At 46.4% G+C, this 27,961-nt stretch overlaps 6 protein-coding genes across 6 annotated transcripts; 4 read left to right on the plus strand and 2 right to left on the minus strand.

The window, feature by feature from the left end:
• The first annotated feature begins 1,304 nt into the window (after nucleotides 1-1,304).
• F4817DRAFT_196806 (uncharacterized protein) lies at nucleotides 1,305-3,398 on the plus strand. Its single transcript, XM_049298524.1, has one exon. It carries the CDS (start codon nucleotides 1,432-1,434, stop codon nucleotides 3,286-3,288), a length of 1,857 nt encoding a protein of 618 aa, XP_049156723.1. The 5' UTR covers nucleotides 1,305-1,431; the 3' UTR covers nucleotides 3,289-3,398.
• A 2,195-nt stretch (nucleotides 3,399-5,593) lies between these two features.
• On the minus strand, nucleotides 5,594-7,159 carry F4817DRAFT_196827 (uncharacterized protein). The gene is made up of 2 exons (XM_049298525.1): nucleotides 6,840-7,159; nucleotides 5,594-6,759 (listed from the first exon to the last, which is right to left on the minus strand). Exons 1-2 carry the CDS (start codon nucleotides 6,909-6,911, stop codon nucleotides 5,746-5,748), a joined length of 1,086 nt encoding a protein of 361 aa, XP_049156724.1. The 5' UTR covers nucleotides 6,912-7,159; the 3' UTR covers nucleotides 5,594-5,745.
• Nucleotides 7,160-10,827: 3,668 nt separating this feature from the next.
• F4817DRAFT_196848 (putative peptidase family-domain-containing protein) lies at nucleotides 10,828-13,943 on the plus strand. Its single transcript, XM_049298526.1, has 4 exons — nucleotides 10,828-11,591; nucleotides 11,722-13,444; nucleotides 13,498-13,624; nucleotides 13,683-13,943. Exons 1-4 carry the CDS (start codon nucleotides 11,229-11,231, stop codon nucleotides 13,777-13,779), a joined length of 2,310 nt encoding a protein of 769 aa, XP_049156725.1. The 5' UTR covers nucleotides 10,828-11,228; the 3' UTR covers nucleotides 13,780-13,943.
• A 553-nt stretch (nucleotides 13,944-14,496) lies between these two features.
• F4817DRAFT_345268 (CDP-diacylglycerol--serine O-phosphatidyltransferase) lies at nucleotides 14,497-16,906 on the plus strand. Its single transcript, XM_049304240.1, has 4 exons — nucleotides 14,497-15,239; nucleotides 15,307-15,399; nucleotides 15,489-15,682; nucleotides 15,841-16,906. Exons 1-4 carry the CDS (start codon nucleotides 15,164-15,166, stop codon nucleotides 16,213-16,215), a joined length of 738 nt encoding a protein of 245 aa, XP_049156726.1. The 5' UTR covers nucleotides 14,497-15,163; the 3' UTR covers nucleotides 16,216-16,906.
• A 570-nt stretch (nucleotides 16,907-17,476) lies between these two features.
• F4817DRAFT_360400 (cysteine proteinase) lies at nucleotides 17,477-19,211 on the minus strand (the record flags this gene model as incomplete). The annotated part of the gene is made up of 6 exons (XM_049306275.1): nucleotides 17,477-18,009; nucleotides 18,070-18,275; nucleotides 18,327-18,508; nucleotides 18,562-18,670; nucleotides 18,721-18,815; nucleotides 18,873-19,211. The coding sequence occupies 6 exons, from the start codon at nucleotides 19,209-19,211 to the stop codon at nucleotides 17,477-17,479; spliced, it is 1,464 nt and encodes a 487-aa protein (XP_049156727.1).
• Nucleotides 19,212-20,531: 1,320 nt separating this feature from the next.
• On the plus strand, nucleotides 20,532-24,914 carry F4817DRAFT_196964 (uncharacterized protein). Its single transcript, XM_049298528.1, has 3 exons — nucleotides 20,532-21,602; nucleotides 21,663-23,749; nucleotides 23,804-24,914. The coding sequence occupies exons 1-3, from the start codon at nucleotides 21,019-21,021 to the stop codon at nucleotides 24,901-24,903; spliced, it is 3,771 nt and encodes a 1,256-aa protein (XP_049156728.1). The 5' UTR covers nucleotides 20,532-21,018; the 3' UTR covers nucleotides 24,904-24,914.
• Nucleotides 24,915-27,961: the final 3,047 nt, after the last annotated feature.

The raw sequence follows: 27,961 nt of genomic DNA on the forward strand, positions 1-27,961 counted from the left end.
TCTTCTAAAGTGGACCAACCATCCCCCTCTTATGTTTACCGTGCAAACGAGAGAATGCCATACCTACACACTCGAGTGGAAATCGGGAATTATATACAACGACCTCGACATCGACAAACAAACAAACAGTAATCCATCAAGTTTGATGCTCGGTAGATCGGGTCGTCTAAGTGGATTACATGCACAGAATACTACCACGTCGCTGCGCAATCCCCCTTCGGCAGCTCGGCAGCTCGGCAGCTCGGGAGGACATCAGATCCGATCCTACTACTCGTTTGTCGGGACTCGTCTATATCATCATACTGCTTGCCTTGAAACTCGGAGTCGTTCCATATGTTTTCTTCTTTCTAGCCTTCTTCTCAAACAAACGAAAGAGGAGACATTTATCTTTACCCACGGTTCACTAGTGTTCAAACGTTGGAACTCCTTAACAATTCAACCCGTGCCAAGTCCACTCGCCTCCGGCCCCGGATATCCATATACCTATATATCTCTTAATCGGTAAAATACTACCTGGTTACTATCGATGAGACAGGCCCCCAACCCAAGTCGTTAATATCATGTGTAAAAATAATGCTAAGTAAAACCTCAGTATTCGTTCCAAGTTTACTAATACCTTGCAAATAGGTAACTAGTAATATTATAAGATATAAGATATAAGATATTATAATATAGTGTGGCTTATCGATGCGGCTGAAGGGTGACCCCTCGCTGCTTCAGATTTGTTACAAGTCAGGGGTTCAAGCGTTTTACCCCACATCTACAAGAGGGAATTCTGAGGCTATCAACTCTCCTTAAACGACTCACAGGACTCATTGGAGCTTTTACATAGTACACGGCGCTTTGGAGGCTACCCCTGTCTGACTTGTCCAACCCATCTCCACCGTTTTTGTTTCTTCAACGGCGACATCAGCCAATCTTGCCCCCCCATATCCTTACCACCAAACATACCATACAGGGACCATGACCTTTGCGACAGAATCTAATGGACGTGCAAACCCTTAGCACAGTAGTAGTAGTGCACGTCCGCGATGTGGTTATCTCGGAGGTGGTAAAAATCCAGGGGGCCATAGTATTCTCGGTGACCTGGTCGTTAGGCGAGCCTTGGTCCCATTCATCTTGCAATTCTCTCGCTTTCTTCCGACAAGGAGTGGTGCTTTTCTTTCCGAACTTCATTCTCAGATATCACTATTACGTAGAGCGTTTAATCCAAATTCATTCTGTTTTCCCTAAGGGAAAAGACGGGATTTTTCTATTCTTTACAACCCGTTATTGATGATCTGATCATCGTAGCCCGGCCGCTACGGCCGTCTCCTTTTTCTCATTCTCATTCTCACAGCCTCATTTTATCTATACCTCATTTGCCCAGAGCGGCGCTAATTATTTCGTGTTCGGTTTGCGACTGGTATCGCCTTTTCATAGTTCACGATCATGGCGTCTATTACGACTCGTAAGGGAAGAAGGTGTACGGCAGTGCCGAAATTAGTACATATCGAAGCAGTACCTGGAGCTTCTAGTTCGACGTCGACATCGGAAACATCTTCATCAAGTTCAAGTTCAATTTCAACTTCAACTTCATCTTCGTTGTCATCATCATCATCATCTTCATCCTTACCACCCTCTTCCATATCTAGTTCGACTGCGGCCAATACTCCACCCGCAATTGAAAACCCAGCCCAACAGGATACTCCGCTCCCTCCAGAAATATTCCCAAGCCCAACAAGTATCATAGCAGCGCAGCCATCGATAGACCCGGCTATTTCGGCAGCACCTCCCGCGCCAACCATAACCGGCACCGACGAGGTCTCTTCTTCAGCTGCTCTCCTTACCGACACGGCTACTACTCCGTCCCCTACTCAACTAGATGCGCAAGTGTCGAGTTCAGCGGGGCAGGATGATAATCCTGTACAACCGACATCCTCGTTATTTGAACAGCCGGTAGACTCTTCCTCATTAACTAGTTCTGTTGAAAATACCTCATTACCGACGATAGGGGTAACGCAAGCTTCTAGTTCCTCGGTAGAGACGGGGGCAAAGGGGACAGGGTTGCCAAGTACCCAAAAGGCAGCAACTGGCAATGCTATCACTACGGGACAGACGATAGCCATAGCAGCTGGAGTAGTTGGTGGGGTCATGGCAATTTCGCTCATAGCATTCACCATCTGGTTCTGGCGGAAGAGGAGACAAGAACGGAGGAGTAGTATGTTGACGCCTATGTCCCCGAGGACAACATTCCGCGATGATGAGAAGGGATCTTATCTCATAAGCCGGACGTCCTTGGGTCCGACATCGCTCCCCCAGAAGCTCTGGGCGACCGTCGAGGCTAGGTATAGAAGACTGCGTGGACGGGTTGGCAGCATTGTGGCGCGTAGCAGTAGTCCGAGCCCAAGCGTTAACCTTGACCGCGGGAATTCCCAATTTGGTCTGCCCGAGCCAGCACATAGCCGAAACAATTCGAATACAGGACCATCAACTGACAAGGGCCGTCCTGTGGATTGGTGGGGTCGGTTAACGGAGGATGAGAATTCTAACTGGCAACTACGTCGCGAGTCGGAGAACCATGGGCCTGCATTTGGCTTACAACCCGGGCGGGAATTAGAAAAGGCGCAAGGAAGTGTAAATGGCAATCGGCGCCGCTCAACATCCGTGGGCGACGAACATTTCCTCGGCGGCCTAGGATTAGATTTCGATTCAGCTGACCCCTTTTCGGATGTAAACGCCATAGGCAACAATACGGCTAAGGCTAAGCCTCTGATGGTTTCCGCGGTCAATAATCCATTTTCGGATTCTCATGCTATTGCGGCCCCGTCGGGTGCCGTAAATGGAGGGATCGCAACATACGTGCAACATTCCCGACACTCCCACAGTCACAGCGTGAATGGTAGCATCAGCCGCCAGACGAGCAACGCTAGCCACCGCACGAGCGTGGGCACCATCGGTACTCGACGCAACAGGTTCCGCTCCGACCCCTTTGATTTGGATCGCCCGGATTTTCTACGGAGCGCCAACTCTAGCATGGATGCTACCGCGGGATGGGCCAGCAGAGCCAGCCGCAGCAGCACTGATATCGGGAGTGTACCCGATGCTCCGCAGCAAGCCCATATGAGGAACGCAAGCTTCTCGTCGAAATACTCGAGCGGCGTAAGCAACACGGGCTGGAGCGAACCGGGGCCAGATATTGGTCCGGTAGTTGGGCGGTACACACTAAGTCCAGATAGCCGACCAGAGCGACGGGATTCTGACACAAAAAGCGGCAAGAGCCAGGGTAGCGTAGGCAACGCCCTATAGCATAACCTACACTTACACCTAAAACACAAAGACGCAGTAGACGTAGCGTATAGCATAGAGCGGGGAGAGGGTTAGATGACGAGGCATGAAGCAAGCGCTGCAGCTTGATTATATACAGCATAGTTATCGAAAAGGGTAGCTCGGAGTTTGACGGTGCATTGCTCTTTTTTTTTTTTTTTTTTCCTGTTGGGATCCATGATACCCAGCAACCACACACACTCACTTATGATACCATAGGGAAGGGAGAAGGAAATGGCGTGTTCCCTGCTTAACCCCCATATATTTATATATATATATAGAATCTGTTCCTTTTTTTTTATTGTTATTGCTGTTCGACATGGGGATTATTGTTCCCCGTCCCATATACCCAAGCGAGGGAATTAAGAGATGAGTGTACATTAGCACGAGGCCTACATGTATGGCTCGATACCTATATAGCTAGTTGGATAGAGTACGTATATTGTGTCGATGAGGATATAACGTAGGTAGCCGAATCAAAAGTTTTGACGTTAGACGCTTGGCTTTAGGATGGTGCTGCGTGTTGTTGAGAGTTATTTGTCTTTGTTGTAGTGAAGGGAAGAATAATATATAGTTTAGATTAACTAACTAGATACTTTAACATTGATGTATGATATAATTACTGGTTATGAAAACAGTCTTCCAACTCAATTCGTAATAGGTATTAATCATGGCGTGTATATTAGGAGTATTGGGAATAGCTAGCTAATTGGATAATTTATGATTGCTCCAACATTTATTCTTTTACTTCTGATTGTAAGGACGATGTGAAGACTGATTCTGTAACACACACGTCTCTTACATACATGTATGGATGTATGTAAATATGTAGGTACCTACTTATTATGATTCTTCCTTTCACTTTCACCGTAGTTGTGTTACTACCTAGGTACCTCTAAAACCCAAGTCTTTACATATTAAATACATGCCCTTGATTATAAAAATTGGCTTGGCCATTCTTTAGGTAGTTAATCCCACGTCTTGAACCTCTACATTCTTGTCTATGTACTCATCAGCATAAGCATTAGTTCATTACTACAAGCATATAACTAAATTCAGCATAAGGAATACCTTTTGTTTATAATTACCTACTTATATCAAGCTTTCGACATCTTCATCAACTATTTACATGTAGACATATCACCTTATGTAGGTACCTAGTACTTATAACACAAGCAAACCTCAAAGCTTCAGACAAAAAATAAAATAACTAAATAAATACCTTAAAATATACCATCAACAAAACTTCTCCATCCCAAACGGAGAATTCCCCAACTCAAAGTAACCTTATAGCTCTTTCTACCGTTCATCTCATCTCATAAAAGGATCCCTTAAGCATACCTACCTAGCCTTCCACTGCCAAGATACCCCGCTCTTCGTCTCCCACCACACATCCATCCATCCATCCATCCATCCATCCATCCAACCTACCCCACCACACCACACCAAACCACACATGAGGTACCTAATGTACACAAAGTACCTCACCCAAGTACCCTCCCCATCCCAACCTCCAATCTCATTGGTCTGCCCTCCCTCCATTACGCCAAAAAACGCGAAAACACGAAAATTCCCGCCGCGCAATTAAATCACCACGCGTCCGATGCAGATCCCAGACGCGTCTGCCCCGTACAAAAAAGGCATCGTATTGTCGTCACATGCATCCCTTCCATAAACATCACATACCTACCTGACTCGAACAATTCACCAGCACTACTGCAACAGAACGAATTAGTCCATGGTTTTCACTTTCAATGGCCAATTACTCCATCAATCGACCGGCTACTGTTTGTTTTGTGTTTGTTTACTCGCCCCGGATCGGATTTGCAAAAACAAAAAGACTCGCATTGTTTGTTTATTTGTCTGTCTGTCTGTCTGTCCGTGAGTGAGCTATACCACACTACACCGGCTTGCTACGTAGTTTCGTTTGTCCGTCAGTCCGTCCTTCCATGCCGCCCATCCATACCCTACCATCAAACTATCGTCCAAAACTACGCATGCGCAATAGCTTCCCTTATCTCGCGGGAGAAGAAAAAACAACAACAAAATACCCGTACGCAGGGTGGGTGTGAAGCGCAATATCGTGCGAAGCATTACCGAAAACAATGGGTGCCGTGACCAATAGACTCCACGCATTCCACGTTGCTGACCTCGGGATTAAAAGACGGCAATATGAAAAAGAAAAAAAGACGTAGTCCGTGTCCTGTGTCCTGTGTTGTACAACCATACCGGCCCTTGCTGTCCGTCCATCCATACCTCTTGGGAAACATACTAAGTGATCATGGCGAAAGCCGGGTATTGTCATGTGTGCGTGTGCACATCAAGGTGAGAAAAAAGGTGTAGACGTAGAAGTGAAAAAAGGAATGTAGCGTCGTTCGTAGGTACATATTTATCCCGACGTAAATTGCAAGTGATTAGGCATATCTAGCTGAGGCAGCTTTATAGCCCAAGTGCTGGGTCATCAAACGTTAATCGTCGTCTTGCTCCGCTTAGTGGCGTCTTCGCTGTAGGCGTCTTAAGCGACAGCGGTGTCTTCCACGGCTTCTGCGCAGGGCTGGGTGTGATATTGACAAAATCTGACATGTCAAAGGGTTGGCCTGGTGTTGTGGGAAAGAGGGTGCCACCTCCAGGGGTTGTCATCATCGACGACGGCAATGCGAGGTCTTTCTTCTGAGGTGGCGTAGAGGGAGGCTCCATTCGAGTCTTTGTCGAATGTACTGCCGGTGAGGGAGATGCTGCCAGATATAGCAACAGATCTGCGCCTTCTTCCGGCTTCTCCCCGTTCATCATACCCCTATCCTTATTTCGGCGGTTTATCGATCTGCTACGCATAGGCGGTGTTCGAGGGGGCGATGTCCGATTGTGGTCGTGGCCATGATTAACCATAAATGAATGTGCGGGTAATAGGTCGTCGTCATCGTCTGAATGTGCTGCAAAATTTTGTGCAGTAAAATCCACTGAGGGGCGGCGGGAACCTTGGAAAAATGACACATCAGGCCCCGTAGAAGTTGTAAAGTGTTGTTGCCTTCGTGGCTTGATAGGAGAAGACTGAGTTAGTTGACGATGTGCTTTCCATGACCTATGTGGAGGCTCGAAGGATTTGTATGCGGTAGGTGAGGTACGGAATCGCTTGGTTGGACTCGACATGGTTATATCAAACGAAGCCATGTTGTATGTGCGTTTTCGATGACCGGTGCTGCCGTTGCTGGATCCAATGGCATCTGAAAAGAGAGGGGCCTTGAGCGGGGAGCTCATAAGTGTAGTTCTGCTGCTAGGGTAAGGCAGTTCTGATGTGCTGGACGAGGAGTCGGAGAGTACATCGCCGTCGACAAGGCGTCTACGTCGAATCTCCTCTTCGATCTTGGGCTCGATCGTATCGAGTGTCAAGTCCTCCCATCCGTGCTTTGTCTTAAACTGTGCTAGAGCCAACCGACCCTGTAATCTTCGGGCGATCTACAAACGTGAAAAAAAAATCTGTTAGGTCTTGATTTCTCCTCGCTCATCCGGTAGGTGAACCAAATTTATGAACATACCTTGCTAACTTCCACTCGCTTGAGAACTTTATCTGCTACAGCCTCAGGCTGTTTCTTCAACGGCGACGACATGCTATTTTGCTTGGACCAGACGTAAACTTTCTTTTTTTCTCTCTGGATTTTCCCCCCTGAGTGGAAAGTGACGTTTGTCGAGTGATTGTCGAGAAAATATTGCGGGGAGTAAGGATGATTGGGTCGACTTGTAGGCCAGGCGCTTGCTGGTGTAAGCGAAGGGGGGTTGATGGTTGCTTCGGAAGGATCGAGGATGTTGATAGGTATGTACGATTTGGATGAACGTGAACGAATAGAATTAGGTATTATTAGTATACCGATTCGTCTGAGTCGCAAATTTTATTAAGATGGCTCTCGAAGTCGATATGTACAGTGAAAAGTCCGAGGGACAAAGAAGAACTAGAAAGTATAGTTTGTATACTGTGGTAATGTAATGAACGACGACAGTGAGGCAGTACGTAGGAAGTGTGTAAGGAAAAAAAGTCAATTAGTTCATGTTGGCGGAGGTACGATCTTGCTTGGATACCCGCAAGGAAAATAGGCAATTGCGCTAAAAGTTAGGAAAGGGCTATTAGGTAGTTCCGTCTACATAAGGTACAAAGTAACGGTACTTGTTGCTTAAAGTGCTTGACTAAGCCAATTATGCTAGCTAAGCTAACCTGGACAGGGCTAACTTGGGCTGACTTGTCGCATTCCTTCCCCGTGGAAACCGGCTGATGCAATATTGGAAATTAGGAAGTCTTAAAGCCCGAGCTCAGCTTCCCTTGCTGCCTTGGGTGAGCTCACTGTTGGGTCACTAACTTTCAGCGCAAACCCAGAATCTCATAGGGCCAAATGCACTGATGCACTGATGCAGCGCCCACTGCACGGTAAGCTACGTCTTTAGGGGGTTTATTGTGACCACTAATCTACCAGTTAGATACCATTAGTTAATACAATTACTTCTAAGCGACTAGGATATAACTTTTGTAACCAATTATTTCTGCAACAGCTTTAGGTACCTACCAGGCTACAGGTGGCCTGCGAACAAGTACATAGACTGGCGTTTATGCTGTGAGCCTATAAGACAAGCTTACTGGCGTTTGTCCGCCCTTGTCTTCTCAACCTACACTAACATGCATGGTCTTAACAAAACCGCGGGATATTGAGCAGAGCCTTTGATTGGGTTTTAACCGGTGAAACTTAAAAGGGGGACGGTGGGAAACACTTAAAGCTAACATACGTGTTTATTAATGACAAATAGGAGAAGCTTCATGTGGACAATTTTGCTATAAGCTGATCGGAATGAGATGGCAAGTTCACATATCCTATTAGACAAGGTGAGGACAAATGCAGTAACGTCCTCTAGACATGACATTTCTTAGTATCATCCCTATTTACACAACAGGTACAACCAGCTGCCGGGTTACCTTAATATCTGGAAATAAATCATATGCAGACTCGATATGGCGGGATTGACGACACTGTCTTAGTAAAAAAGTATTTTATGTGAGATTTCAAAGCCCCTTTTTGTTGGGTATGTTGATGTCATAGGGCTCTCCTATTCTTATCAAAGACCCATATGAAAACTTCCGTGCCTAGGTTTTAAGGAGGGAAAAGATTAAGAAGGGAAATTCCAAGATAATGGCCGAGCTTTTATCATGGTCTGATCCCATCGAATATAGGAGATGGAGAGCTTTGTGGCATGCGACCGCTCATCCAAAAATGGCAGCCAATTTAAACCCCTGTCGGACGAAAGCGAGGCTAAATGCTACGAAAACGTGTCAAACCCGCATTTTGCTGCAAGCACTTAAAAGCGTCTTAAAGCACAAAAGGGCCTGTTCTCTCTTGTCTCATATCAACTCAAAAGAATCTTTCTGTTGATTAAACACTTGGCTAAGCTGTTGAAGAGACTTAGTCTTGCGCCCGTGTTATAGGCAGGAGTCTTATAAACGATTGATTTTAATGAAGAGCAATATATGGGATACCGCAAGTATATAATAGAGCAATCGGTTTACTGACTAAAGCCTGTGTATAAAAAGAAGCCGTGTAGAAACTTTAAATATTCGAGGAAATCGAAAGTTTCGTATCTTGCATTGTCAATTTGAATAGCGAACGCATGATACGAACTTTTGAGTCTTGATACGATAACTAGTGCAAATCCACCATAGATTGGGGCGGTAGAATAGAGAATACGAGGTTTTGTCGGACGAAACGCATTCGTCTCCAACTCGACTAATCGGTTATATCGTAAGGCCGGTATGCAAACATGCTACGGACATGCAGCGATGTTGATCACGGAGATCATGGGGAACATATAGTATACTCCGTTTAGAGCCCAAAATATCGGGTGTCTATTACTAGGGAGAACAAAATACTATATTTATAGGTATCTTAAGAATTGGCATACAGACATGAGATGCTATGTGAAAAGCAACCTTACAAGATTGAGTTATGCCGGGCCGGGCCGGACAAACAGATGCGGAACACCGAAGCTCTTAATTGATGCTGCTTACTGCGTCGAATATCCGATTATTGCATACCAACCACCACCTTTTAATACCTGTAACCTCCAACAAGTTGTTATTCTGATAACCTCTTGGCTTCGCGATACCAACTAAGGATCAATTTATATGTAGGGTTTCAAATAAAGGCTCTCCGCTATGACGGCAGAATCATTGCGAATCATCGCGAATCAAAACGATGGGTCAAGCAATTAACAAGCTGTATAATCCTTCGGTTTCTTGCTTTCGTAACAGCGAACCGGCCTCATCTTATACGATGTGCATTTTGCAGCTGCAGCCCGTCAAAATCTATCACCGGGTGGCTGCATCTTTCTAATAGTATAAAACTACGCTAAAGGGTGTTATTCTAAGTGTTACTGCGCACAAGATAGTCATTCCATCAATCGCTGTAGTTCGCATTTCGATCCGGAGATCTGTAATACTTCACCATACATCAAAACATCCGACAACTAATTGATCGAATCTATCGCTTTCATATAAATGTCTTATAATGATCTAGAGGCCCCCCGGTTATCGTTCGTGATGATAGATTGGACGAAATCATCAACACTTGCCCTATCACCGAATACTATGTAAAAACTAGTACCTACTTCGTAGAATATATTTATATCGACATCCTTGTAACGCACTGTAACCTTGGCCCGGCTCTTCCAAGCAGACCTTGTTCACCAACATGCGCATTGGTGTACTGTGCCACTTACCTATCTACGGGTAGCACAGTCCGATGGATTCCGAAAACCTCCAGTTTTCCAGCTCGAGGTATGCATCGTGGCCGCTCATACACCTATATCAATATTCGGAGGCGTAAGTACGCGTGTCAGCTTATGCCATCTCAACGTTTCTTTTTGCTTGTGTACCTAGCGTTAGGTGGTTTATCGTTGGTGTGGATGAGTGTATGTTTTAGGTATGTACAGTAGCTGGTTAGCAACTTCTCGTATCCAAGTTTTTCAACTTCCCTGCTTCCAAATACATAGGCCAAGCGGCCTTCCTTGGAAGGTACATGTATGGACCGATGCAAATTCAATGCAATTCCACATGCAGGGAGTCAAAATAATCCCACTAGTTTCATAATCCACTTTAATCTGTACCAAACCAGACCAAACCAGTATTAAACTACCCACTTATCAGCCGCGACGTCATCATCATTCGTCAATTCGTCAACATCCCGCCCGTTTCCCTCCCGCGGACACACCACATGTCAATCCACAATCTGCAAAGCTATGATCGCTAATGATCGCCAAATTTAACACAAAACTCCTGTACACACCCAGACCACCCAGACACCAGCCCGCCTGTTGTTCTACACCAGGATACAGTTGGCCAAGTAATCGGCCCTACAACTAAAAACAACTTATTTTCTGTCATAAGAGTTGGCAGAAAGATACGTTTAACTCTTAACTCACCTTTTATTTTATTTTATACCCATCGACGTTTGAAAAGAATAGTTCTAATAGAGCCAGGCTAATGTAACTTCTTTGATCATCAAAAGTCCAAGCTCCTAATGTCCGTCACAATAGCCTATCCTTGATGATCTATCTACATTCCACTATCGTTTTTATCTCGCCCAGCCACACAACCTTCGCTTCATTACCTCCGAGTGAATATTTGACCTACCTTCTTTTTTTCCTACTTTAATCAACTTGGCTAGTTTGTTCGTTCGCTCTAGAGAAGCTTACTAGCTTTCGTTACTTAGACTGACTACGTCTATCTTGCTCCCCCTTTCCTACAATAGCTCCGGCGAGGCTACCTTGGCAGTTTAACTACCTAGCTATACCGACCGACGACATAAAGCTCCGTTACCAAAATTTGTCTTGTGCCAATTGGCATCTCCTGATAGTTTTATACGACGGTCACTGAGGTTAAGCTGCCAGCCATGGCGCCCTCTTTCCTAACCTTCAAGGAATTTCGAAGACGATCGCGAGCTAGTTTCCGTACCGATCGTTCTACTGACGGTTCAAGCTACGACGAACACCAGAGTCAGAACACAACTCCCACCAACGGTTCCGTCACTCCTCCTTCGATAACAGCCCAATCCGATCCAGGATTTCCTACGCAATCCAAAGACCAGCAGCAACCCCCTCCAATTCCACCTAATAGGCCACCACCTCAGCCCAATTTCAACCGATACAGTGTATCGGGAATGGCTGGGTTGGGATCTCCTGTGCTCAACGGCAAATCCTCACTACCCGTGTCGCAGTATGCCCCTCGAATTACTAACATTGGGGATAATACCTGGGTATGGTGAAAATTTCATTTGTTCAAAATGAAAATGCCGTTGGGCGTTCTTGAACCCATGAATTGGCAGAATTAAGCAGAATTCCAGTTCGGATGTTGTTTCTTATATATATATGCTGATCAAAAAGCAGGTCTCGCAGAAAATCCTTCTTATCAATGGTATGATTGGGGAAGCAGGTCAGCAGGCACCGGAAGGGACTGTTACGGTTTGCAGACTAGACGATGGATTCCCACCTACATATTGGCCGGTTTGTGAGTCGCAGTTCAAAGCGTTGGTATATCTCATGCCCGGCGCAAACAAATTGCGTCTCGACTTCTCGAGCCCAAAACTCGCAAACAGCGGTTCTTCAAACCCGATACATTCGTCCTATATCACCGTGCATATGGTCCCTCCTATGAACTCGCCGCCATTACAGCTTGCCATCTTACTCGCGAAGGACTCTCCCGGCACATTTGATGCTGTCCCTGCTCGGATTGAGAAGGAAGGAAATGATATCGATACAGCCATTCGCAAATTCCGTATGGCTGCTTACCTCTGGCAAGCGTTTACTGCCGAGCAGATGTGGAGAAATAAATTCGGCCGACGGGTGTTCAGGTTTGAAGAGGAATGGACAACAGGCACCTGCAACTATCGGGATAGAGAAATGGGCGCGATGCGATCAGAAGCGCGTATTCACGTTATTCGATCAGATAAGACCCTAGCCGAGATCAGGGACCTTAACCTGGCACAACAGAATCCTAAGGCGACTAAAAAAGGTGATCTTTACGGCATTGCTGCTGACGCGCTTAAGAATTACTTCAAGCCTCTCCCAGGGCAAACGCAACATGTTTCGGTGTTACTTCTAGACGCTCACTGGGATACGAATTCGAAGGTCGTCACGGGTCATGCAGCTTTAGGAGGGAATGCCGGCGACTTACACATGGCCATTTTTGGCTCTCACTGTCTACAGAGTTACCCTACGAGTTTCGAAGAGGTCGTACCGGCGTTTACCGACTGCACACCTACTGACACCAAATTTGTTGCAAACGACTGTAACGAGTCCGGAAGCTCCTGGGAAGCTGCCAATATTGGCATCGGCGCCCATCTCCACGAAACCGGCCACCTTTTCGGATGTCCGCATCAGGAGAGCGGGGTCATGCTAAGAGACTATGTCAAGTTGAACCGTTCATTTATATCTCGGGAGGCTTACTCTACTCGGACCAAGTCGAAGGGAGGGCCCGTGTCTCAGGCTGACGAATGTACCTGGCACCGTCTTGATTGCCTTCGATTCCGCAGTCACCCTTGCTTTAAGCTACCTAATGATCCCATCTTGAACCCCGACGCAAGTATTCAGGCTTGGCCGGTTGAGAATGGGCATGTTCAAATCACAGCAGCTACGGGGGTTTCGTTTATAGAAATCTATCCGGAGGGTGACGACTTATGCCACACGTGGATCGAGTATCCGTTAGAAAACGGCTCTGTACAACGTAACCTGACTCTTACGGAACAAGAGCTCCGCGACAGACTACCCGAGAATAAGCGACGTTCGAAGATGAAGGTCTGCATCAAATCGCATGGCGGTGGAAACCTCGATATCAACGACTTTCATAGCCTATGCTCAAAAGCATCTTCTCTAAAGCTGTCTTTCGGCAAATCGGCCTATCGTAGCGACAAACTCGGCTTCTCGCAAATGGAGGGAAGTCAACCGCAAGAATTCGTTTTTACGAGCGCAACGCAGAAAACCCGAGTGCTATCCCGCGTTGTGGTCTATCACGGTTTTGCTTTAGATGGTATTGAATTTTTCTACGACGATGAATCTAGCCAGTTGTTTGGAAAGCGTGGGGGTAAACCTGGCGGCGATACGTTTGAAATGGGTAGGTTATAGCAAAGTCCCCCACCGTTGGCCCTTAATTCTGACTTCTCCTAGACCGCCGCCGTGGCGAGTATATTACCGGCTTCTTCGTACGGTCAGGACAGTGGATAGACGGCATTCAGATCCTTACAAGTCTCGGGAGAAAATCGCCAATTTACGGCAATGCGCACGGTGGCTCTCCGTACGTTTTATAGAATCCCCCTTAACGTCTAATTAAGATTGCTGACAATGATAATCAGTCATACTCTCCTCCCACCGCGCGGTTACACGGTCTGTGGCGTTTCTGGGTCATGCGCAGCCTGGATCGACGGCTTCTCAGTTATTATCGCTCGGTAACCACAGTACTTAATACAGGACCTTCTCGGATGTCAGAAGGCGATAGCAGAGAAGAGACTGTGTTCGCTAGAGATAGAATACCAGCCTATCCATATGGGAATCCCCCAATGGCAGGTTGTACGGATTCCCACATCTGCATATTCGTTTTGTCGTAGCATTATATCCCCGGGCATACACAGGATTCGCGACTTGGCCTTTTTGTTTCTTCGTTTCGCATTAACATACATAATTACTGCGTCCAAAGGGAAGATTGGACCTGATTCAGTGAGCATGGCAAGGCGGACGGGTTATCCAGTATCATTTTGGTGTGCGCAAGACGGTTGGGTTTATGGACCATGGCTGGGCTAGTTATTTGGACAATTCCAGGCATACAAAGGCGAGAGACACGCAGGGGACGTTGTCTCGCGAAATAATAAGTGTTTATACAGGACCTTCATTAGTCGAGCTGGGTAAAGGGTCGAAGACGGGGGATGGGGACGGAGATGACGGGGTTGCTGCCCGAATCATTGTACATAGGTAGGCAGGCAGTCAGCAACCCCAGGAACTAATAAGGTGCTCTGCTTCTAAGAGAGCCATTCGAAAGATGCGTCGTGTTGGGTCGTGAATGGTGGAGGTTACATGGCCAATTAACAATTAGTTGTCTCCTTTTCGAAATGAGTCGATAGTAAACTCGAGTAATTATTAGTCCCGCAAATACTTGAAACCCGATGAATCCTAACTTGCTTTTTTCACTAACCTAAGGTATTGAGTATGACGACTTTAGATCTTGATTAGGTATGTTTGTCCCACGCGGGCATTAGATATTGTAGGTACGTATATTGCTGATTACCTATGTAAGTGATGTCGGTCTGGTGCTACCTTAATTTATGTAACTTCACGTATGTAGCACAAAGATACCTCAACAAAGAGCCGGTTCCAATGGGCTCGCTATTCCTCCCCGAGACGGAAGCCACTTGTCCCAAGAGAGACTAGCGGGACCTGAACGTGTCCAAATGACGGCATCAATGATGCTGCGCCTGCCGAAGCAAAAAAATTAAAAAATAAAGCCCATATGATTCAAAAGTTGCTTATTTTCTACTGCCAAGATTTTCGACAACATCTATTCACCGTTTCCTCTCAAACAGTCATCACCCCGCCGTCGTCGATACCCACGTAAATCGACCCTTGCCGTGCTTAATAGCTTTATTTCTGAGCTATCGAGGATTTTTCCACGCTGTCGGCTTCTCGCAACGAAGATTCGGTGAAGGAAAGAAGATATATACCTAGATACGCGGTTTTTGCAATAGGGAGAATAAAAGCTTCGACAGGCTTTTATACCTGAACTGGATAGGGAAGTGGAGCGAAGGGACTTTGTGCTGCTAGAGTAAAGGATAAAGACGAAAGGATGTCGAAACGATCGAGCGGTGCGAGCAATGGCGCCGCGGCCAAGGTCAACCAGACGAGCGTTGCGGATGAGCCTTGTATGTTGTCTACCCAGTACGGGGCGTGTTATCGAATTATGTTAATACTAACACTATGATTGTATAGCGTATAAGAAGCAGAAGGACCTTCTCTCGTCTACGGGCCATTTCTCCTTGCTGAAGGCTTTGCATATGGCGGACTATATTACTGAGCTGAATGGTATTTCCCCCCTTTTAACAAATTCAAATGATATTATATACTAGAAGAGAGAGAATCGTTACTAACAAGTGTCACTCTTCGCTATACAGGCGCTTGCGGCATCCTGTCCGTCTTCTCTTCCCTGCGCTACTGCCTTGGCGACCCCGCGGACAAGACAAATGTATACCTCGCGCTTGCGTTTCTGCCTTTGGGGCTATTCTTCGATTTCATGGATGGTCGGGTTGCAAGGTGGCGGAAGAAGAGCAGCATGATGGGTCAGGAGTTGGATTCGCTGGCGGATTTGGTAGGTTTACTCCGTTCTGCCCTACATTGTTATGTTTTGTCTACCCCGCCACTCTACAGAGACATCTTGGTCCTACTTTGACTATTACGGCCATTTCACTAGGCTATAGAAAGACAATAATAGTGTCTGAACCGGTTCACTAACTTGAGCTCCTACAGATTTCCTTCGGTCTCGCCCCAGCCTGCGTAGCGTTTAGCATCGGTCTGCGCACAACACTCGACCAGGTGTTCTTAGCCGCTTTCGTATTATGTGGTTTAACGCGACTAGCACGCTTCAACGTCACGGCAAATAGCGGCGATATCCCCAAGGACGCAAGCGGAAAGGCCACCTACTTCGAGGGCACTCCCATTCCCACGACACTAGGTATCGACGCCCTGATGGCGTGGTGGGTGAGCAAGGGCTGGGTTCTTGATCAGGTCCCCGGCGGCACGCTATTCGCAGGCACCAACTTCGAAGTCCACCCCATTGTCGCCATGTTCCTGATCCACGGGTGCCTGATGTGCAGTAAGACTCTACACGTACCTAAGCCCTAACAACGGTCTATCATTTATATCTCCCTCTCTGCCTTGTATTAGCAGGTAGGCAGACCAGGAGAGTAGGCGGCAGGGTAACTTCATACGGTTAGATTTGGTTTTTTTTTCGGTTCGGCTCGGAGTGTCGGGGGAGAATAAATACCTACTCTACTTATTTGTTAATGGGATGAGGTGTTTTGCCATACGGCTAGCAAAAGGGGGGAGAAAGGAAACATAAATACTGCTGCGCGAGGAGGAGGAGAGCGGCGAGGGGGAGGCAGGAGAGAGATATTACGCATATATTACGCATGGGCAGACGAGCATACGTATAGAAAGAACACTTATGGTAGACAGCAGAGCAGAGCAGAACAGAACAGAACAGAAGAGTGCGTTTGTTTTATGTTAACTGGTGTATCTTGAGGGTGTGCGTGTTTTCCTTTGCTGACTTAGTCTTGTCGGTTGTATGGAGCCATGGCTTACTTTGAACGGGCATGTTCTTTGGTTAGGGGGTTAGAAGAGATTACTCAAGTCGCGTAGAGAATAAAGCAGATAAGGGCAGGTAGTTATGTTAGTCGGCAAGATTACGAATACTAAACTTGCAAGTCTTGCCATCTACCCCTTTTTTACTTGGGTATACATGATTGTTACCCAGAGGCGGACTGGTCCTATGGGTTGGGATGTAGTATGTATGTATGTGTAAATAAATATCACGTAGGTGCTTGAAGGTATGTAGTAGGAACATAAAGAGGCGATATATCCCGGAGCAGATGCCCAAGTGACTCAATAATATACATATATATAACCTGGATTTGTTTCCTTGGCTGGATTTATCTTGGATACCTAGGTAGGTACCTGATATAGAGGATATGTATTCTCCATGTTAGTGTATATCACGATTTCACGGTAGACGTATTTCCAGACGTATCCCATTTTAAAATTATATCCTACCCTTCTGGAGCATAGTCCACATCTCTTGTATTTAGGTAGGTAGTGGAATGGTATTTATCATCTTTCCCATCGAAGCTACCTCATATATGTCATATCCTTATGGCGGAGGACGTCGTGAATTTGTGACGAGACGAGTAATCTCTGAATTAAGGTCCCTATCTTCTATGATACATCTCCTGCTTCCCCGTGTCAGGTATGCATTGGTCATAATGCTGGCGTTCAAAGTCGTAGTATCATCAGGCTAGTAATCTAAGAACGAACGGAGATTCATATGTCTCTCCTTTCTCCATACTAGCAACAATCCGTTGCATACTAAATCCTACCTATCCAGCCATCACGACCCCATATCCTGGATCAGCCCCCTTAGCACACCCTTCTCAGCAAGAGCCCGCACCCAATGGTGTATCGCAGGTGTGTAATCCCGCTGCCGTCCACGTATTATATCCACCGCTTCATCTACCGTTGCCAGCTCGGCAACGTACTGGGCGTCAAGAGAATCCTGCTCGGTTCTTAGTTCTTTCCCTAGCTTCAGCGCTTCATCCGAGTTGAAATCCGGGTGGCTTGTCCTGATCCTGTATAGATCCGGAAGCTCTCGAGATGTGATATCTTCGCGTGTCAGGTTTCGCTGGGCGAGATGAGAGGCGGGGAAAGCTTTGAAGGGGTCTGGGACGGTCCAGTTGGTATTTCCGCTATAGAGCTCGTGTAAGGCGTGGGAGCAGGCTAGACTAGTAGCAAATTCTTTGGCTAGAGTCTGGAGAGGAGATTGGCAGATGGCTAGGAGGCTGAACTCTGGAATCTCCGAGTTGCGCGTCATACGCTCTTTGATCGCTGTGCTTGCTGTATCGATCCATGAATCCGATATAGGACCTATAGTTATCATTAGTTAGCAGAAAGTTGAGACGCTTTATTCCTAACAAGATGGCATACCAAGACATAATGGCATCATTTCAAAGCCATCAAGTTCCCAAACCTGGCCGTTCACGGGCACGTAGGCGATGTAGTGATAGTTTGTCTCGACGAGTCCCTTGCGTGGGGCACGGGTAGACTTCTTTTGCGTTCTTCTTTTTTTCACCGTTACTGACTCTTCATACTTGTTGTCAAGACATAGATCCTCAGAGAGGAGATCGATACGTCTGTTTGTTTAGGTTAGATAAAGCCTAAGTAAAGAAGAGGTATAGTCGTACCTTGCAACGGAATTATGGACGCTTCGGATGAAGTCATTCTTGTCGAGGGAGCTGCCTCGATGGGGAGGCGGTAGTTCTTTTGTTGATTCTCTGAACTTCTGGAGTTCCGTACCAAGGGTGACGTCTTGAGCATTCATTATGATATTCATGAGCGCTACGGTAGCACAAGCATTTGCTGTCGTCTATAGGTCTGTTAGTCGACATATAGCCTAAAGGCTTAAGAAGAAATACATACCTGATTGGCAAACCAGAGATAGTCGGGACACTCCTGGCGGTTTACCTCGTTGCTTGGCTCATCAGATCCATCATATTGGAATAAGAAAATGAGACCATGAACGGGTTTGCTGCTCCTTGTTAGTATTGCTATATCGAGGATATGGGGTACTAATCTTACGGTAGGAATTCTAGGATGTCTGGATCCAGACTGTACACTTCTTGCACCTTGAAGTCCTTAGCTTCAAGCTCTTGCAGAATGGCATTGAAGAATCCCTAGATATGTTAGCTAAACAAGTAGGAGCGAGACTATAGCTTAGGTACACAACTTACAGGCTCAGATTCAAGTTCTACCCAACCACCATACTCTTTGCGCTCATCCTGGGACATTCGACTCAGGGCCGCCTCTAGGAGTGGACCAGGATCTTCGGGAATGATATTCTCTTTTGCAATCTGAGCTGCTTTACGCTTTGGGCGGGTTGACGGAATGGCAGGCTGGATAGGTGCTTTATAAGCAGGGATGACATACTCCTCATCGTATTTGGTAGGTGCCTTTGTCGCTCTGCCTGAACGACGCGTGCCGTTATTAGGTGTATCGGTATTCTTCACTTCATTGCTATGCGCGTTGTCTGGAGACACGGGAGGTGTCCCAACTTGCTCAGGTTCCGCCATTAATGCAGTGAAATAATCTATCCTGGGCTTTGCTTTTTATGAAGCAGTGTTATGTAAAACGAGAGCGAAGATGGTAGATGGCGCTGCGATGCGCTTAGTAGTAATGTAATGAGAAGACGGAATAAGGCAAGCCGTCAAAGAATGCCTTATAGAAATTGAGTATGGATTTTAGGAATGTTCTCAAACGAAATAAATGTCGGGGATCTTATTCCTAAATCGATAAGATTAGGAGGTAGATATTTGTGCTGAGGAAAGTGTAAAGTGTGGATATTAATTGGCAACAAGGCGTGGCAGCGAGATGTAGGTGTAGACGTCGCAGACGTTGTGGACGATAATTTAAGCCTTGTTCACTAAAACAATATAGGAAACGGCAACCGCAAAAATATTTCTTTATTTATGCGGCCCTGTACTTAATCTATCAGCAAGATATATATATATATATGTATATATGTATGTATATATTTCCTGGTTAAAAAAATTAACATTGACTTACATACATTGGCTCCGAGGATGGTTGAGGCTCAAGTGAGGCTATAAGAACAGTATGGGTTTCTATCAGGTACTATGTTCTCCATCCTGCTGGATTTTTAGACCGGCTGTGAGTTATGTTAACTACCTTTTGCATAAATGACTCAGGGGCTTTAAAGGTTAGGAAACACAAAGGCAGCAGTTTGATATACCTCTACGAACACATGCCTGATACATGGCACGGCCTGCGTCTTTCCTTCTTATTTCTTTTTAATTCATTTACAACACAAGCTCTGCTCGTATTTACCGTATAGATTAATAGTTTTAGTCACTGCTCTCTTTGTATATGTTGAGGTTGGTTGGCTCGGCTAGGAGAGGCTGAGATATGGTTGAGCTGTGTCGATGTCACCTGTGATGTGATTAAACTGAGGGGATGAAGCTGATGTAACGGAATAATTTCCGACTATCCACTGATAATATGTATGAGCAGTTTAATATTATCAATTGATTGTACTTTTACTGTTGGGATATGTTTAGACCAAAGGAAATCGATGGATGATGTCCATAGCAGCCTTTTGGTTGTGTATTGTGTAATTGATTGTTTATATGTTGTATGTAACACTGGAGTAACATTGAAGGTAGATTGGTACAAATATTGATTGCATGTACCTGTAGCTATAGGTACTTACCTCCTACCTAAGCTTATGATGTAGCTACCCGCTCCCTACCAACGGTATATACCCACTTTTGACAGCTAGTGCATGTACCTACGAAGCCCTAAAACGTCTACCTATACTTTTCCGCCTGTACGGATTACTTTACTTGAATGTCCCACTTGCCCCACGCTATAAGATAGAATGTCATAGCTCCAGATAACTAAGGAAAAAAAGAGCTTCCGAGAAATGCTATGCTAACGGTTGGCAAGCAGCTGCGTGTGACAGTCAAAGCCTTGGCACCATTCAGAAATTTAGAATTTCTGAACGCGCCCGCGTCGTGATGTTGCTTGCATTTTATTGCCAGATCAACCCTAAAATCTCCGCCCACTCTCGCCCACTCGCCTATTCGACGAGCTCAACAAAGGTATTTACATACCTCCCTCCTTCGCGCTGGCTCGACAACATAGACAAAGTTAAAACAACATATAAACATACATTTGGCTTGATTAAACACCTTTACTGGTCGAATTTAAGTCAAATATATCTTGACACTTTGTCTACTCTCCCAACCAAGATTTCCATTTGCCCGACCAATCGATCAACCGATTTACCAACTTGGTCGATATTTCGATATTTCGATATTTTCTTCCGCTCCTGATGGTTCGTCACCATCGCGGAATGCAATGAATCCTGGGACGCCGCGCGTGGGCGCTGGAGGTTTCCCTCAAACACCAGCCGCTAGAGCTCAAAGACCACGTCAGGCACAAGATGCTAAACCTCGAACTTCTCTACCAACCGCTCCCGAAAACCAACCTACTTCCTCTCCGAATAGCCAGCCGGTAATCCCTACTACCATTATCGACGCACCCACCCAGCGATTCTATGCCTTCGCCATTTACGTAGCCCTTTTAGGATGGCGCTTCTACGACTGGATACAAATACTAGAGGATAATGGCGGCTCATTCTACTTTTTCTGTAAATGGGTCATCTTTGACTTTATTTTCTTCTTCTCTTTACCTTCGATGCGCATACCTTGGTTGGAGCTGGCCGCACCGACGGTTTCTATGATCTTCTTTGGCCATCTAGTATTTAACTGGCTTCTAATGTTTAACATTCCCGTGCCTTGGCATTCCTGGCTTCTCGGTCTTGTTAAGGTCTTCTATGACAAGGAACTTGCTATCTCTGAGCACAATGTTAAAGTCTCGAGCATTCTGCATAATTCCTCTCTTATCATGGGAAAGCAGATCATTAATATCCTTCCTGAAGGGTAAGTCTTGGTAACCGTGCTACGTACGTGTAGTAGACCGTTTCTAACTTATTATGATAGCTCTGCCCTTCTTAATCCTGAAAAGAATCCTTACTGTCTCGGCCAAGGCCAGAATGTAGCGACTGTACCCATCTACTTCAACGCTACAGTTCCCGTCGAGGTCGAACTTCTTCGCTTCGATCTGGAATCAGATTCTCAAGAGGTATTGAAACTCAGCCGTAAAGAGATTAGGGAAATCGGCAAGCAGTCAGCGAAATCTATCGAAGATGGAGCACTGGGGATTTACAGATACGACATTGCTATAAAGAAGCCAGGTGTTTATCAGCTAAACAAGGTCCTTGATGAGTATAAGCTTGAGGTTCAGAGACTTACTGAGCCTACATTCATTGTTCCTTGTCCGAGAGCCCGGGTTCGTACGGCGCAGTCGGCAACGAAGTGTATCGGTGATCTATCCAACATATCTCTGGATGTTTATGGAACGCCGCCCTTAAAGATCGTCTATAGCCGCACCATCAACGGGAAAGATCACAGTTTCCATTTTCAAAGTCTTCAGCCCGACGGGTTCTCATCTCCCCTGCTTACTCAGAGATCGACTATAATGCCCTTGGGGGAAGAGGACTATACCTGGGCCAGGTTACAGACCGTCGAGGTAGGCCTGAACGAGTCGATGAATTCTGCAGGGGAGTGGCAGTACTCCATTGACGAAGTTCACGACGTCTTTGGCAATGTCATCCAGTATCCTCAACCTGAGGATCCCGACGCGAAGCCTAAACCGAAGCACCTGTTTCAGAATTTTGTTGTGCGAGAACGCCCCAGAGCTACTATCAAGGGCTGTGACCCTAGTAACCCCCTCAAGGTTGCTAAGGGAAAGACGACGAAGCTTCCCGTCAAGATTGGGCGCCCAGGTCAAACTCCGGATAGTGTTTCCCACACTCTGACCTGGCATTTCTCGCCAATCAATACGCTTACTAAGAGTGGCGATCATGGCGACGTTGTCGAGGTGGGTACATTTACCGCCAAGAGTGTGGACGATCAACCCAAGATCAGTGCGCCAGGTTTGTATACCCTGAAATCCGTGTCTTGTGACTCCTGCGAGGGAGAGATTGAGGAGCCCTCATCTTGCTTACTGCTCAACCCTCTTGAACCAACATTATCGATCCAGGCCGAGGAGATTCCAGACAAGTGTGCTGGTAACTCTATTGGACTTCGGGTGAATCTGGATATGATCGGAACTCCTCCCTTTAGAGTTACATATACCGTGACCAGCGATTCTGGACAGAATAGAAGGGAGACGGTTGAGATCAGAGGCCTCAGACAACAGATCGACCTTCTGCCTAGGGACGCCGGGCGCTACCAGTATCGCTTTAGGAGAATCGAAGATGCTATTTACACCGTCCCCCTACCTTTATCGGATGAATATTATTTGGAGCAGAATGTTAAGCCGCCTGCGACAGCGTATTTCAAGTCAGATCGTCGTAGCATCAATGCTTGTTTGGATCAGCCGGTCAAACTTGACGTGGCTCTTCTCGGGGACGGTCCTTTCACGCTCGAGTGGGAGCTCGTACACGAAGGTAAAAGGAAGTCTGAGAAAGCGACTGGCATTGAAAGCGATACCTTCACTATCGAAACTGCTCCGTTATCGACCGGTGGCGAGTACACCTTGGCCCTGAAGAGCATCCGAGATAAGACAGGATGCCGCATATTCCTCAAGGAAGAGGCCAAGATCTCTGTGCGACGCCAGCGACCGCGGGCAGCATTTGGTGTTATTGATGGTAAGAGGACAACCACGGTTGTAGAAGCCGCTGTGGCCCGTCTTCCCTTGAAGTTGTCCGGTGATGGGCCATGGATAGTGAGCTATCGCAACCTTAACAGTACTTCTGAGGAACCAGGGGTTCGCATTGCGAAGACTGGCAACGACTTCATTGAAGCGAAGGAGCGGGGCATCTACGAGATTATTGATGTGAGGGATCACGGGTGTAGTGGCATCATCAATCCCCAAGCCAGTACTTTTGAAGTTAAGTGGTATCCGCGTCCCGAGCTGTCGTTTTCACCCAGCGAATCGATTCAGCCCGCAGATAAGGAAAACAAGTTCATCAAAAGAGATGTCTGCGAAGGTGACGTGGACGGAATTGAAGTTTCGCTTAAAGGTAGGCTACTTTTATGTTTCTGTGACCCTTGAATTATGCTAACAACGACCTTAGGCTCGCCTCCGTATCACGTGGAGTATGAAATCAAACATAAGCCGAGGGCAGGCTCGGGCTCGGTGGCCCGAAAAGAGTTCGATGCTGCTCTCGGGAAAGCATCCATTGCCCTAGAAACATCCAAGGCCGGATTGTACACTTACACGTTTTCTGGCTTGTCGGACAATCTCTACAATGACAAGCAAAAATCTGAGCCTCTCACACTGGAGCAGACGGTCAACCCGAAGCCGTTCGCTTCCTTTGTCAAACCCGGTCAAACATTCAAGATGTGCATGTCTGATTACAGCCCGCAAGAATCGATTCCTATCAGGCTAGAGGGCAAAGCACCGTTCTACGTCGAAGTCGAAATTAAACAGCATTCTGGAAATTTACCGGAGATATTCAGGATTCCTAACATCCAGACCAACAATTACGCCATCCAAATCCCTAGGCAGTACCTAAGGCTTGGTGGTCAGCAGATCAGAATCCGCAAGGTACGCGACGCCCGTGGTTGCCAACAGAAGACTGAAGGCGGTGGTGGAGTGGTTCATATTCAGCTTTATGAAGCGCCGTCTATCTACCCTCTCGAGCAGCGAACCGATTATTGCGTCGGTGAGCGCATCGCCTACACGCTTTCTGGCACGCCTCCTTTTGAAGTACACTATGAATTTGCCGGCAAACAGATGAAGGCCAAATCCCAAACCACCAGTTTCCGTCGTATTGCCGAATCGCCTGGTGACTTCACGATCAATAGTATTAGCGATAAGGGAAGCGAGTGCCGGGCAGCTGTTAATCTAACTAAGACTATTCACCCCATGCCGAGCGTCAGGATTAGCAAGGGGCGTGTCATCCAAGTCGATATCCACGAAGGAAGCGAGGTTGAGATCTTGTTTGAATTCTGGGGTACGCCACCTTTCGAGTTCACATATACTCGTAGTACCAACGCTCGGAAGGGACAGAAGAGCCAGATATTAGAGACGCGACATGATATCAGCTATGAGCATAGCAAGGTGATCACGGCAAACTTGGAGGGCACGTACGAGGTGGTAGCTATCAAGGATCAGCACTGCGCCTTTTCGACACTGGGCGTCGAGGGTAGGGACAAGGGCCAAAGTCGCTGAAATACTGAAAAGCTACCCAGCTTATCGAATTGGCGGGGGAGGGTTGGACATTGGACACGGACATGGACATGCGGAACGAACAGGCCGCATATGAAGAGCATGTGGAAATAATGTAGAGCGACGGGGAGGAACAGCTACGTGCGGCTGTTGGGGCATTGCATGAGCATGGCGTTCCGGTAGGATGACAGCTTTTCCTGAGAGGATTGCCATGGCAGTCCAATATAAAATGTGATTCTATTGTAAACCCATGAGCAGGACATGAGATCGTCGTTATGTGTGTATGACTGTGGGACTGGGTAGCCTACTTTTAGGTTAGGACGGGCATGATGTGATGCTAGAGGGTGAACTGGAGATATTCCGAGATGGATATATCCAAGAACGATTGTTTGTGCCTAGTCGTGTAGTTCGAGGTATTGGAATTCAAGTGGGTGACAAGTTATGAGCAAGCGACCTATGTACCTAGCATACCTCATTAGGTGGGCAGGTTAAGTATATAGGTTCTAACAACTCCTTATTCAACCACATACGACCATAGGATCTGGAAAACTCGGGATCCCGTCCGCTCTCCCCGTTGATAAACCCGATACCGCCGGATCAGTAGTTGGGTCGGTGACGACCAGCGAATCCCCGGTGTTGTATGTTTTTTTTTTGTTAAGATTCTTTTTTTTTTACATTTTCTTTCTGCTCGTTCGTCTCTTTTTTTATTTATTTTTAAATTTATAGTTAGGCTGTGTGTCGGGTGCCCCGATGTCGAACTACTTCGTTAGCCTAGGTAGCTCCGTATAGCTGACGGATAAGTTCCGTGGTTGTTCGGGAGTTGAGATCGGTAGACGAGATGGGAGTGATTATGGGGGTTGGACACTATATGCCGTTGGCGAAGAGGAGATTCCGAGATGGAGGTATTCTTTTTGATGTAAGATTTGGTGATCTATGAAGCTTGTTTATGGTCTCTGGCTGGAGGTGGTCTAAGATACAGGCATGGAGTAGTATAGTACCCTATAGGAAGTTGGTAGGGGAACATAGTCAAGCATCAAGTCTCTTAGTACACCAGTACCTAGGTATATATTCATCTTTAAAGTTTATTCTAACCGATCGAATCATCTGGTACACGTAAGTGAGGTCAAAGCACTGGTGGCGTGCCTCCTGTCCCTACTATAACGACGTAATCGGTCTTTCACATGAAAGGAACACGGGTGAGATTAGCTCGATGCCAAGGCTTCATCGCGAGGCGCCCCAAGTCCTCGGGTCTCATAGCCAAGGCTGCTATCGGTATACTATAGTCTATCCGACAGAAAGACGCTGTCAGCCGCAGAGTCGGTGTATCGTCGCATTCCATACGATCCGTTATAATCTACGCTCGCACCAGGCCGTACCGCTCCAATAGGGTGTCTCCCGAGAATCACCGATCGAAATGTCCCTGGATGCTAATCCTTCGGCTATACGATGTTAAGCAAGATGGCCAGCTTAGGTCGTCCTATTATAGTACCTTAGTAGCTAGGGTCGTTATTTGGGACATTTAAGATCTGAACGATCTACGTAACGGCGCCCGTTGTGGATTTGTTTCTTTTCTCTTACTGACTGTTATCATGGCTGAACTGCTGTAGATAGATACCTATATATAAGAAAGGAGGTGTTCCTACACGACTAAACTAATAAGCTATTGCTAAAATAGCGAACTATCAGCACTTCCGAAAACCAAGGGTTAGCTTCTCACCGAAAACGAGGCGGGATCAGCGAACTCTCCACGCAGCTAGTTTTCGTTGGCCAGCTCTACATTCGCGAGGCTGCCTCGTTCTATGGTTAAGGCTGGCTCGAGTCTTCCGGGGAGAATTTTCTCCCTCTCTCAAGTCGTTATCAGCTTGGATTTTTAAAGCTAGCGGCTCAACATCCGGCGGCTTTATGGAAGTTCAACTTGTCAACTGACTCGATAGTCGATACATGTCGGGAGTCACATTCAGACAGCTATCAGAACTCGTTTAGTCAAGATAGTATGACAGATGTCTTTTATTTGACGTTCTGCCTGAGCGCGGTATTCTTATCGTCGAATTTACGAGCCATTGTTTTCACCGGGTTGGAAGATGGGAAGATAAATCATAAAAAGTGATATGTTATTTTTGTAGAGAACAGAACAGTATGCAGTATTTCGAGAAGGCGGAATTTTCCAGACCCCTCGATAGTGACGCCTTAATGAAGTGTCTTTATAGTGGACTTTGGCGAGACTAATGGCTTTACTACATATACCTCTCGAGGCTAGTCGTCCTAGTTGTCTCCCTTGCTTTGAATGTCATTACAAGCTTCTACCAGCTACCGACGCGTTTTCATTCTCCACTTCGCTCATCCTTGGCCCTGGGGTTATTTATTAATCGCAACGGGTTTCTGATATTCATTTATGCTTGACTATCTCGTCGACTTCTCTTTCTTTTTTAACTCACCCATCCATTTATTGGAATAACGCCGCGGTGAAGAAGTAAAGACGATCGTACGACGAGGGGCGCGGAAACAATCCGAGTTACCAATTGGAGCTTTTTCAGGGGTTTCTCAACCAATCACGTTCTCGACTAGCCAGGGCTACCCCGGATCAACGAATCTCGTCTATCCTCGGCCAAGAGAGTTTTACCTATCTGAGCTACGCTCGGCACGTACACACCTGAAACAGAGACGCCGGCATTGACCAGAACCCGGCTTCGCTGATACACAGCCTGCATATACCTAAGGCGTCCAAATATCCTTATATCACAGGCCTCCTTTGGTACGAAACACGCTACCACGTCAATGTGCTCGTAAAAGCAGATATCTATTCCGTATTATCCTTGGAGTTGGAGTTGGTTACTGTGGTTAATTTAAGCTGCAAGTCATAAGAATAACCTGGTATTTGTCGATCTTGAACTTCAGTTCTCCAATTCCCCGCTCACTGTCAACCTGGAACTTCTCATGGATCTTAATGCATACACCCTCTTTTTAAGTATTACTTTCTTAAATGAGAGCCTGCTAGCAAGATACTATATTATTTGATCTTAGAGCCTGATATCATACTTCGGTTAACCTAAGTTCAATAGCT

Source organism: Daldinia loculata (assembly GCF_022478755.1).
Source record: "Daldinia loculata strain CBS 113971 unplaced genomic scaffold F4817scaffold_44, whole genome shotgun sequence".
In the NCBI taxonomy this organism is placed as follows: domain Eukaryota; kingdom Fungi; phylum Ascomycota; class Sordariomycetes; order Xylariales; family Hypoxylaceae; genus Daldinia; species Daldinia loculata.

Bases quoted from the DNA above. Each gene is read 5' to 3' on its own strand.
- F4817DRAFT_196806 (XM_049298524.1), top strand. From the start codon at position 1,432: ATGGCGTCTATTACGACTCGTAAGGGAAGAAGGTGTACGGCAGTGCCG.
- F4817DRAFT_196827 (XM_049298525.1), bottom strand. From the start codon at position 6,911: ATGTCGTCGCCGTTGAAGAAACAGCCTGAGGCTGTAGCAGATAAAGTT. The intron at 6,760-6,839 runs GTATGTTCATAA...TCACGTTTGTAG, and splicing joins AGCGAGTGGAAGTTAGCAAG to ATCGCCCGAAGATTACAGGG.
- F4817DRAFT_196848 (XM_049298526.1), top strand. From the start codon at position 11,229: ATGGCGCCCTCTTTCCTAACCTTCAAGGAATTTCGAAGACGATCGCGA. The intron at 11,592-11,721 runs GTATGGTGAAAA...ATCAAAAAGCAG, and splicing joins ACATTGGGGATAATACCTGG to GTCTCGCAGAAAATCCTTCT. The intron at 13,445-13,497 runs GTAGGTTATAGC...GACTTCTCCTAG, and splicing joins CGGCGATACGTTTGAAATGG to ACCGCCGCCGTGGCGAGTAT.
- F4817DRAFT_345268 (XM_049304240.1), top strand. From the start codon at position 15,164: ATGTCGAAACGATCGAGCGGTGCGAGCAATGGCGCCGCGGCCAAGGTC. The intron at 15,240-15,306 runs GTATGTTGTCTA...ATGATTGTATAG, and splicing joins GAGCGTTGCGGATGAGCCTT to CGTATAAGAAGCAGAAGGAC. The intron at 15,683-15,840 runs GTAGGTTTACTC...GAGCTCCTACAG, and splicing joins TGGATTCGCTGGCGGATTTG to ATTTCCTTCGGTCTCGCCCC.
- F4817DRAFT_196964 (XM_049298528.1), top strand. From the start codon at position 21,019: ATGAATCCTGGGACGCCGCGCGTGGGCGCTGGAGGTTTCCCTCAAACA. The intron at 21,603-21,662 runs GTAAGTCTTGGT...TTATTATGATAG, and splicing joins ATTAATATCCTTCCTGAAGG to CTCTGCCCTTCTTAATCCTG. The intron at 23,750-23,803 runs GTAGGCTACTTT...CAACGACCTTAG, and splicing joins AATTGAAGTTTCGCTTAAAG to GCTCGCCTCCGTATCACGTG.